The 12,505-nt window shown below is 38.7% G+C and overlaps 1 protein-coding gene across 1 annotated transcript; it reads right to left on the bottom strand.

Annotated features, from left to right (window-relative positions):
• Positions 1 to 4,935: 4,935 nt before the first annotated feature.
• Positions 4,936 to 5,871, bottom strand: LOC103210638 (olfactory receptor 2J3-like). Its single transcript, XM_042783071.1, is given in 1 exon segment — positions 4,936 to 5,871. A coding segment is annotated over 1 exon segment (933 nt). The 5' UTR covers positions 5,869 to 5,871.
• Between the last annotated feature and the right edge of the window lie 6,634 nt (positions 5,872 to 12,505).

Here is a 12,505-nt window from a genome sequence, read left to right as displayed (position 1 = left end):
GTATATCTATGTCATTTACAGTGGTATCCAAAATTATGAAAGACTGAGGGATGAATTTAGCAAAATATGGATGAGATATGTACGATGAAACTTCAAATACTTCTGAGAGAAATTAAGATGATATAAATAAATGGAGATATATACTCTATTCCTGGGAGATTCTGTATTCCAAGGTGTTCTGTATTCCCAAATTGGTCTACAAACTCAATGGAATCCCAATTAAAATCTCAGCAAGTTTATTTATAGAAACAGTATGTTGGACTTGATGCAATTTAAAAAACTAGTTCTTTGAAAGGCACCATTAAAAACAAATAAATAAAAGGGCATACCACAGACTAATAGAAAACATTTGCAAAACATTTATTTGACCCAGAACTTGAGTCCAAAATACCTAAGTAACAGTTAAAACTAAACAATTATAAGGCAAACAACCATTAACAATGACTCAAATATTTGAACAGAAAATTCATAATACGTATAAATTACTTGAGGAGCACATGAAAAAGTGGATAACATCACCAGTCATTGAGGAAATGCAAATTAAAACCATGAGATATATAACTATAAATCCACTTGAAAAGCTAAAAGCATAAAGAAGTGCCAAGTATTAGTCATTACATAGAGTACATACACTGCTATTTGAAATGCAAAATGGTACAGCCGCTTGGAAACAAGCCCTAAAGTTAAACACATCTACCATATCAGCCCCATTCTTAGGTATTTATCTAAGTTGAATGAAAACACCTGACCACACAAATACTTGTACAATAATTTTTATAGTAGCATTAGTCATAACAGCCCAATATTGAAAATAGTTCCAAAATCTTATCATCAGAAAAATGGATAAATTGTGGTATATTTATACAGCTGGATTTGAGCCAACAGTGAAAAGGACCTACTGATACATGCAACGACATGCTAAATTTCAAAAACATGCTGAGTGAAAGAAGCTAAACTCAAAAATTATATACTGATGATTACATTTGTATGAAACTCTGGAAATAGCTATAGTTATCAATAGTTTCTAATCGATACTTGCCTGAGACTGTGTATAGAAGGAGATATTTGACTGCAAAAGGACAAGAAATTACTTAGGAGAGTAATTATTCTATATATTCATTATGGTGCTGTTTATGCAATTATACATTTGCCAAAGCTCATTGAAGTGTGCACTTAAAATGGGTACATTTTATATTGTTCAAATTATACATCGATAAGCCTGAAAAACAAAGGAAGAAAGCCCTTTAGATGGTGAGAACCTGGAGGGCTACATGAAGTATCCCAGATAGTAAGATTTTCATAGTGGCAGAAAGAATCTATGTTTTCACATTTTGTGAAGTTTGTGTGATGTGACCCCTTCATGCAGCCCCTATTATTTGGTAAAATCTTGGTTATATACATGAGCATTCCTTGGAAGATGGATTCAGGACATGGACTGTATCTTATATTAGTGTACTTATATGGTGGTTTATAAAGGCACTGAAAGAAAAGGAAAACAAATTCAGCAGAGAGAAGGAATTCACACAGAGCAAATCATATCATAGCAACGCATTAGGAACGTAAGGAAATTCTAGAGGTTAATTTTTATCTTAGTTTTATAATCCATTGGATAAGATTGGATCAATTATATGTAGGTTTTAAAGTGATAGTAAACTCTAGTTAATACATGGATTACAGCTATAAAAGTTAAGAGTTTTCAAAATTTTACTCTAAAATAAGTTGTCCTTTAGTCACTATGCCTGTGTGTAAGGTGGCTAGCTCCAATTGATCATGTTTTCCATTTTAAAGTGGGATAGGCAAAGTAGATTTATTCCTGGTGGTGATGCTGGAAGTGATACGTGTAACAAATCACTTATTCACAAGTATTTCTTATGAAAAAAATGGATTTTTTAATTTGTAAAATATCATATATAAGTTTATTTTCATAATAACCTTGATATGACAAACATACATATTTGATTAACTTTCAAAAGCAAAATAAACTAGCATATACCAATCAATGGTTTTTAACAATAATCTGTTCAGGAAAGTTATGAAGACATCGATTGGAGGCATCAAGTTGTTTTCAAAGCCTAGTGTTAACCTTTGTCTCATATTAGATGTTCTAATACTACCTCAAGGAGCTCTGGTGGTGTAGCGGGTAAGACATTTGGTTGTTAACCACAGGAGGGCACTTCAATCCAGCCACTCCTCAGAAGGAAGATGGGGCAATCTACTTCCACAGTGATACTGCCTCGGAAACCCAAGGAGGGGTCGCTATGAATTGGATCCGACTCGACAGCACATAACAACAACAACAACACTACTACCTCAGGGAGCTCTGGTAGCGTAGAGCCTAAGGCACTTGACTGCTAACCAGAAGGCTGGTGGTTCAAACCCACCAGCCACTCCTTGGAAGCAAGATGGGGCAATCTACTTCCATAGTGATACTGCCTCAGAAACCCAAGGAAGGGTCGCTATGAGTCGGGTCCGACTCGACGGCACACAACAACAACAACAACAAATACTACTTCAAGGAGCTCCAGTGGTGTAGTGGGTAAGGCATGTGATTGTTAACCATAAGGTGGGTACTTCAAATCCACCAGCTGCTCTGCAGGAGGAAGATGAAGCAATCTACTTCTGTAAAGATTTACATCCTGGAAACTCAATGGGAGTCGCTATGACTTGGAATCCACTGGATGGCTGTGGGTAATACTACTTCATCTCATTGTTTCCTGTTTATAGTGTTTATTTCTTAGCATATAAATCACAATCTTATGCATTAGTCCCACTATTACCTACCTTGATAAAGCAGAATGAGGCCTACCTGTGCTGCATTACAGGCAGTCCCAGGTAAAGAACATCCATTGTAGGTACAACTCATAATTAGTACCAATCCCCATGAAGTGCAGTACATAGAATGGTTTGTACTAACAATCTAGGACACCAATATCTCAGTTTTTGGAGAAGCTTTATGCTCAGTGGTATCCAGCACAACTTGACCCCAGTCCCCAGACCATCAGCTTCTTTTCCCTTGCCTGCGCCCTGCTATGCTCATCCCCACCCACTATGTTCTGGCTTTTTGCCCCTACCCTTGATACTCTGGCTCTCAGTTCTGGCCCTTGAACTTCAGCCTGGCATGACTGCTTCCCCTCTGGCCCTGTCCATCTGGACTACCACCCCATGGCCATACTAACCCTTCATCCCACCAGCCTTGCATCTCATGTGGCCACAGCTACAGGTATTCCCCAGGACCATACTGTTGGAGTCTTGAGTGGTTAGGCTGTCTACCTTAGGCGGCCATCTTTGTTTCCTGTCTTGTCACCAGACTAGGAAGAGAGAGTGAGAAAGAGAAGAAGCTGCTACTGCTCCAGGGTAGTGGCCTCAAGGCATGGGCTAGGATGGGAAAATGAGTATTTCTTTAATGTTTTTATGTATATAAAGATACACTATATGCTATTAAGGAGCTCTGGTGGTGTAGTGCCTAAGGCATTTGAGTGGTAACCAGAAGGTTAGTGGTTCAAAACCACCAGCCACTCCTTGGAAGGAAGATTGGACAATCTACTTCTGTAGTGATACCACCTGGAAACTCAAGGAGAGGTTGCTATAAGTCAAACTGACTCAATAGCAGTGAATTTTATTTTATACCTATGAAAGCATATTCTATTTAGTTTTGCTTGGTTTTAGTCATTAGCATCACCTTCTTATATAAATGAGTAATGGTTTTTATTTTTCAAGATTTATCAACAAATTTCATACTTTAAGTCTTAAAAACTACCTCAATTCATTAGCTTTCTGTCTAATGACACATTGAATCATGTAAAGATATGTTATTTTTTATCTTAAATTCTAGTTTCCTCCCCTCAACAGTAAGTCCTATTGAATAATGTGTGCTATATTTATCTATATGACCAAAAACCCCATAATATGGGAGATCATTGATGCTCAATAAAAATTAAATAATGTTGTTGTTGTTGTTGTTGTTGTTATGTGCTGTAGAGTGGGCCCGACTCATAGCGACCCCTTCTTGGGTTGCCGAGGCAGTATCACTACAGAAGTAGATTACCCAACCTTCCTTCTGAGGATTGGCTGGTGGGTTTGAACCAACAGCCTTCTGATTAGCAGTCAAGTGCCTTGGGCACTACGCTACCAGAGCTCCCATTAGTCTACAACTTTGCTATATTGCTCCCTCTCTGTAGGTATTAATGATTAGTGTATATTAGTAATGCTATTTTTAAAATATTTTAAGTATTGGAAATTTTTAAATTATCTTTCATAATTACACATAAGTCACATTTATGTTTAAAAAATAACAGTCCCTAATTCCTATAGAGGGGGCTTTGGTGGTGTAGTGTCTAAGGAATTTGCTAACCAGAAAGGTGACTATTCAAACCCACTAGCTAGCCACTCCTCAGAAGTAAAGATTAAGCAATCTACTTCCATAGAGATATTGCCTTAGGAACCCAAGGAGGGGCCGCTATGAGTCGGAACAAAGTCAATGGTAGTGAGTTTGGTTTGGTTTGGTTAATTGCTATAGAAATTAAATATGGAATTTTACAAAGACTAAAGTGGTATTAGGAGCTCTGGTGCCATAGTGCCTAAGGCATTTGACTGGTAACCAAAAGGCTGATGGTTCAAACCCACTAGCCACTCCTTGGAAAGATGACTGGGAAATCTATTTCCATAGTGACCACCTCAGAAACCCAAGGAGGGGTCACTAGGAGTCAGATCTGACTCTACAGCAGTGAGTTTGTTTTTTGGTTAAAGTGGTATTAATCTAAAGTCTGTGTATAAATAATACTTCAAAATTAACCAATAAAAACAATAACAAATGTAGGGGTGAACTGTTGTTGTAAGTGCTTGGTGGATTGTACATTATAAATAAATATCAGAGGAAACACCCTGCAAATGGACAAGACCCTCAGAAGAAAAATTGCAAAGCATCTTATTCCTCTGTCACATATCTAACCCTGACCCCATTAGTCTCTTTACTGCCCCTCTTACATCTTTGTTCCTGAGGGTATAGATTAGAGGGTTAAGGCTAGGTGTGACAACAGTATAAAAGAGGGCAATGAACTTGCCTTGCTCTTGTGATTTCCCAGAGGGTGGCTGGAGATATATGCACATAACTGGAATAAAAAAGAGGGACACAACCATAAGATGGGCTCCACATGTCCCAAAGACTTTCTGAAATCCAGTTGTTGACTGCATTCTCAGCACAGCACGGAAAATGGCACCGTAGGAGCTGAGAATGAGAATAAGTGGTATTATTACAAAAATGGAGCTCATGACCATAAGGGTCAGTTCATTAGCCTATATGTCAACACATGACAATCTCAGCAGTGCTGGAACTTCACAGAAAAAGTGATCCACTTGGCGATGTCCACACAAGGGTACCCATAAGGTAAAGGAGGAATGAAGTGCTGAGGCAGTGAAGCCACTTATCCAAGAAGCCATGGCCAAAAGGTGGCAAAAACGAGGATGCATGAGGACACTGTAATGCAAGGGTTTACACACAGCTACATAACGGTCATAGGACATCACCACCAGTAGGACACACTCTGTGGTTCCCAGGGCAAGGACCAAGTAGAGTTGAGTCATGCACCCAACATAAGAGATGGTCTTCTCAGGGCCCCAAAGGTTGACTAGTAACTGAGGGATGGAGCTAGTGGTATAGCATAGATCCAGAAAAGAGAGGTTTGAGAGGAAGAAGTACATGGGAGTATGGATATGGGAGTCCAAGTATGACAGCATCATGATAAATAGGTTGCCAGTCAGTGTCATTAAGTAGAATATCAAGATAACCACAAAGAGAACCACTTCCAGATGAGGCCATTTAGAAAAACCCAGTAGAATAAAGTAGCCTTCAGAACTTGCATTTTTTCCCATGTCATTCACTTCCTGTGACCTGAAGAAAAAAGCACATAAACTCAAAGGCTGCCTAGCCATTGTCAAATCCTTACAGAGTGGGAAAGAAATGTATGCTACTTCCAAATATAATAGTGTATTCCATTGCTGTGCCTAAGGGATTTGTCTGCTAACCAGAAGGTTGGCAGTTCAAACCCACCAGCCATTCCATGGAAGGAAGACAGAACAATCTACTTCCATAAAGGTTTACTGTCTTGGAACCCCAATGGGGGTTGCTATGAGTCAGAATAGACTCAATGGCAGTGGATTTGGTTTTTGGTATTCCATGTGGAAGCAAAATTTTTATAGTATCCTTTTCTGTTTTATTCAATATTTATCCCTTTGCAGTTAAAATCAATAGCTTCTCATCTCTTAGTTAGTGTTTGGATAAATGAAACTTAAAGATATTACATAGCCAAGAAAGAAGATTATTTTTCATGAAAAATAATCTTCTTTTGCCAAAATGTGTATTTATTTTTCTTTTCCACATTTTTGGGCTATTTCTAATTTCATGATTACAGAGAAAGGAAAAACTGCTGTCTTAATTATACCACATATAGGTAATCATTCACCATGTGATAAAAAGAATTCAGTAATAACTTCAAAATGTTAATATAAAATAAAATTCAACTCTAATTGGATATGATGATTAAAAGAACAAATATTCTGATTTGTTTATATATGCTAACAACTTACTCCTTGACAGAAAATATTAACATGCTAATGAGTGATGTATAAAGAGACACACAGACACCAACTTATGAGTACTCACAACATGAGCAAAACTGAAAATATTAGTCCTGATGATTAAAGGAGTAAAATAGATTAGATCGGTGATAGAATATTTCCAAAGGAAAATGTGAATATAACTAAGTTTGGAAGGAATAAAAATTATGGAGTGAAAGAAAAATGTAGAGTGAGCACAAGACAAAAAAAGGAAGGTATTTGGATGGAAGAAAGAGAAGAGGAACTCTGATTCTAGTGCTTGGAGTCAGAGTGTGTATATCACAGCTTTGTGTGACCTACACAACAGGATTTGAAGATAGTTTCTACATAATTGCAGATGTTCTAGGGAAAAGACTTAGATCTTATTTAAATACTGAGTCATAACTTACAATTACTTATATGCTTTGGGTTTCTACGATTTGGAATGGATCTTCTGAATATTTAGCTAAACAACTAATGGTATGTGAATGTTACAACTTCACCTTGCTTTTTTGACTTTGTGAAAAAAATAAAGGTAAGAAATTGAAATATGCACAATGGTTTGAGTTTTTAGCTGATTCTTTTCTCCGTGGATTATCAATTATTTACACAAAAGATAAACACTTTCATTTACTATATTTATTGCTATAAAAAGCAATTAGTAAATGGTGGTGCAATGGTTAATAGCTATACTACTAGACAAAAGATTTCTGTAGGAGAATGACCTGGCTATCTGTTAAAGATTATCACCAAGAAACTGCCTTATAAAAATTCTACCGTATCACGTAGGATCAGAAATCAACTTCATGTCGCCTAAGAGCAACAACAATTGCTATAAGACAAAGTAACCCTCCATTGAAATGTTCCTAAATACTTTTGCCATATCACTTCTGCTTCTTTTCCTAGCACATGCTTTCTTCCTCCCATACTCTAAAGGGTAACAAACAAACAAACAGAACCCACTGCCATCAAGTCAATTCTGACTCTTATTGACCCCATTATTTCTGAGGCAGTAAATCTTTATGGAAGTAGATTGCCCAGTCTTCCTTCCACAGAGTGGCTGGTAGGTTTGAACCACAAACCTTCTGGTTAGCAGTCAGACGCCTTAGGCACTGGGCTACTAGAGCTCCTTAAAAATCAAAGCAATTGACAGGCCTGATGGTTCTAGAGAAGTTTAGGCCAGATCCATTTTGTCAGTTTGAATGTTTCTCAAAATTACTCCTGTTTTGCAATCCTCCGAAAGTTTGCTAACTAGTCAAGGGTTGCTAACTAGGTCAAAATTGTAACAACGATCGTCTTTGCTTGTACAGATGTTCCAGGAAGCAAGTGATATTAATGAGTAAGCTGATTCTCAGAAGACATCCCTTAAAAGCAAGAAATGAAAACCAAACCCACTACTCAAGTCAATAGCGACTATTGTCATATAGAGTCATAGCGACTCTCTATATATTTTCTTATATGCGTAGGCCCTTACAATACTTTGTACTTCATACTTTTCCATAACCTAGTTCTCAGATTGACAAATTTGAAATATTTAGGGCAGCTCCTCATACTTGCAGCTTTTGCCTTTGTAAGCACTTGTCAGATTCACCTCTTCGGAGCATTGGTTTCACTCTGAGATCTATGCCAGGTTGAACTGTGTCTTAGCTTTCAACATTCTCCTTGCTTTTACTTTAACAGAGTCTGAGTTTTTACTCTAGGACATAGGATATGGCAAAACTCAATCACAGCAGGTCCACTTTCAGGCACCTCTTTATGGGTCTCTTAATTACACAAATACTGTAATCTGGCCTCTTAAAGAAGAAGAAAGCAGTGTCTAATTGGTTGAGTTAAAGCTACAGAGTGAAGAATACTGAATTTGACCCAAGGCTGTATGATTACTTCAGGCATGCAGAACTATTTCTATCCACGTCTAATACTAATAATATAAGTCATGTAAATAATCATTAATTTATTGTTACAATATTCTATATTATTTTCTGTGGCTCAGAAATCATCCAGGATAATTATCCAGCATTCTAATTTTAACACAAATTTATTTTGTCAAATAGTACATCATAAAGATTCCTTCAGTTTACTATGAATTGGAATTGACTCAATAGCTCACAACAACAACAACAAAAATCTTCAGATGTGATGGAAATATTGCAAGGGATTTTTTTTAATTGCCTTAGAATGGGAGTATTATATCAAACACACATACAAAGAAAAAAAAGAAAGAAATTGAATACAAGTATTGTAGGTACTTTTCTGACATTAGCTTGTTTTTCTCTTATATAAAAGCCTGAATTTCTTATTACATTAAAAAGTGGCATAAGTCATCTTTCAGCATTCTTCTGTAAAAAAAAAAAAAAGGATAGGAGATAAGGGACAAAATAATACAAGACTCCTGTAGAGAAAATTTAGGAGATTTATGGTCTCATATTCTTCCTAGTGGAAAAGAAAGAAATGAAGTCCCTGTCAAATATAACTGTGGAATGAAATAAAATATTAAAGGGGAAATGGATGGCTGAACACTCTCTCCTTGCCCCCATTATTACTAACATACTTTTCCTCTAATTTTTGTCATATTATCCCTTTATACTTTACCTGGTTCTTAAGTAGTATGTCACTGATCTTCCTGGGTTTGTCCACAATGGCTGTCATTCTCTTTCTCATCTAAGTTTACATCATGTATAAACTGATGTGAGGGCGGTGCAGTTGTCAGGCAACCTGGAAACATCAACCCAGTTACTTTCCTATACCATCTTTTCTAACATTCCAAATTTCACTATGGAAAGCAGAGTCTGAGAATAACTGTATCATGGCCACAGAAGAGAGAGCCTGGATCTGTCCAAAAGATTTACCTTTAGCAGAATATGGGAACTCCTTAGGGCATTCAAATTCTCAAAGGATGAGCCCTTTATCCTAAAACAAAGAGGACTTTACAGAAACAAATGAAAAAAGTAGGATGTTTCCCTTGACTGGGGCCATTGGGAGGACAAATCCCAAAGTGGCAATTAATGCCCTTCAAGGAGATAGATGTCTTTGTTAGAATGGTGTAAATTTCACAAGCTAAAACTCTTCACAGAACTGCATTCAACATGATGCTGAATTCATACTGAGATAAAAATGAATGTATTTATTCACTAACTGATATGAGAAAAGGTGCTTTAAGTTATATTGACAATGATGGGAATGGGTAGTACTGAGTCATAATCTTTTTTTCATAGTTCCCCACTGAGCTAAAGCCCAAATTTATAAGACAATGGGTTATATGTAGAGGAAGTTTGCAAATCATGAAACAGAAAAAGAAAAACTATAGTACATGAAGACCAAACTGCATTAATGTCATTAATATTGCACTCTTTGAGCCCCTTCCTGCTCCATTTGTTCCTTCCTAAGTGTCTTTTAAATTCAATTCCAAGTTTATCTCTGCAAAAGTTTAGAAAATAATCCAGATATCACTCATACTTTTTATACCGAATACTTAGATGCCTTCTATCAATTTTGTTTATTATTTCAAAAATGTCCATTAACAACTTCCTTTATCTCTTGTTAAAGTCCCCTTGTCAGAAGACCTTTCTGTTGCTGGAGCTGCAGTCTGTTTTTTTTTTTTTTAATTGCATGTCTACCTGACTTAAGTGTAGTAGGAGCAACAAACATTAATTAGAAAATCTTAGGCTTGTGCATTCTGTAATGCAGAGCTGCCGAGACACCAGGACACGGAGTTGTTTCAGAGAAGCCTTTTATTAGCATTCCTGGGCGAGGTTCTCATGCCCTAGCATCAGGGCCAGAGAAGTCACACCCCCTGGGCAGGGGGCATGGATTTTTATAGACACAGAGAGGACCTAATTGGGGACACCAAGGAAATGACAGGGTCCTCTAAGGAAATGGCAGGGTCCAATTAGCTGTTAGCAGGGGTCTGGACTTAATTAGCATGAGGGGGCTTCACAGGAGGAAGTTTGTCATTGCATGGGACTTTCCAGCCTGGGCAGGTTCTGTCACTTCGGTTGTCTTATCAAGCTGTCTCATCAGGGCCTGACACCTGGAGGAAGCTGCCAACTGACATATTGGGGCTTGGATTTGCTTCGGCCTAACATTCCAACTTCTTTTAATGGATAAAGGGCGACATGATCCTCTTAGCTTCTTCCTGCTGAATGGGGTCGGAGAGGGGGAGAGGGGTTTCATAGGTTGGAGCCTGAGAAGCCGGGGTGGTCAGTTGGCAACTTGGTGTAAGGGTGTGGAGAAGTTAACTCACTGCGACCCGAGATATTTCTTCTAGTCGGCTTCAGAGAAACTTGAGGGGGCAAGGGGCAGAAAGAAAAAGGAGAGTTATTAGTACAAGCAGTCCGTTGTTGTTGTTGTTGTTGTTGTTATGTGCCGTCGAGTCATACCTGACTCATAGCGACCCCTCCTTAGGTTTCCGAGGCAGTATCACTACAGAAGTAGGATTGCCCAACCTTCCTTCCGAGGAGTGGCTGGTGGGTAGTCCGATAAGCGGTAATAGCCAGGCAGTCAGTGGCGATTGGAACCATCCAAACAGTGAAGTTTCTGTGTTGCGTTGGTTGTGTAGTTCCTCTTTTAGTCGAGTTAATGTGTTAATATTCTGTTCCACTAGTCCAGATTCATTAATATAATAACAACATTCTTCTCCCAGGAAGATACAAGCTCCACCTTCTGCTGCAGTTAGGAGGTCTAGGGCTCTCCGGTTCTGCAAAGAAACTTGGGTAAAGAGGTTAGTTGTCGCTGGAAGGAGGCTAAGGAGTCTGCAGTGGTTTCGAGTGCAATTTTGAGATGGTCTTGGAAGTCCTGAGCCGATATTATACTGTGGCTCAAGGCTCCGCCCGCCATTCCTGCTGCTTTAATGGCAGAGGCTAGGCTAATACCTATCATGATGGGTATGAAGGCAGCCCTTTTGATTCTAGTCTCTTGTAATAGTCAGGAGACTTCGGACTTTTCATATAGGGTGAGTTGGGGTATTATGGTTACTGTGAAGCAGGGACCTGGAGTGGTAGAATTTAAACATTTAGTTAAAGTTCCATTACACCAAAAGAAAATGCCAGGTGGTGCAGAGGTGATGGAAATATTCTGTGGTGCTTGGTTAAAGGTTTTAAGTACCCAAAAGGGTACATGCAGTAGAGGGGTGGTGCATGAAGAGTTGAGGGTGGGAGCAGATAGTGGTAGAGTTAAATTGATAGGTACAGCTGCAAGTAAGGGTCACTTGAGTGAAGCACAAAAGAAGCAATGTGAAACATTGGGTAGAGTCTAATTGAGGAGAGATAGGGAATGTTGGATGATGTGTATCCAGGAAGGTGTTGGAGAGGTCCGGACCTGTGTCGGGTCGAGAACTGTTTGGGGATCTCCTTGGATCTGTTTCTGTAGGTTAGGTTCTTCTTGGGAAATGGAGGTAAGAACTCGTGTAAGGTTGTGGGGGGTGTGGATTGCTCTTTCTATTTTGTTGGTTCCTGCGGGTAAGGTGGCAAAGCCATTGTAATACAGTTTTCCTATAATTCCATCTGCCCACCTGCCGTTCTTTGGATCGCTGATGCAGAGGTGTAATCTCATGGTTTTAGTGAAAAATGCTCCAGAGTAATCTCCGGAACTATGTATTCTGCATGACCAATAATAACATCCGCCATAGTTTGAGGAGCTTTGGTTGAATTTGGGATTGGATTGGTCATACGTAAAACAGAGATAGGAGAAATTACTGGGGAATACTGATTTGGGGAAAATGGGTATTTCTAGTTGTGTTGTGTTTGTTGGTGGGTAGTCTGCCTGACCAATATGCTGCAGGGAGTTTTGTCCCTCCCAGACTGTAAATCTCCAGACATGGTTGGGTGGGAGTTTATTGGGATTGGATATGGGTTCAGTATTAGTGAGGGTCAGGAGGACGAGGGGTCCAATTAAGACGGAGCTTAGTCGGACCCAGCAT

This window comes from Orycteropus afer, unplaced genomic scaffold (genome assembly GCF_000298275.1).
Source record: "Orycteropus afer afer isolate SDZICR_OR568_19922 unplaced genomic scaffold, OryAfe1.0 scaffold00632, whole genome shotgun sequence".
Taxonomy (NCBI): Eukaryota; Metazoa; Chordata; class Mammalia; order Tubulidentata; family Orycteropodidae; genus Orycteropus; species Orycteropus afer.
Note: the sequence above shows the minus strand (reverse complement) of the source record. Positions and strands in the feature narration are given on the sequence as shown.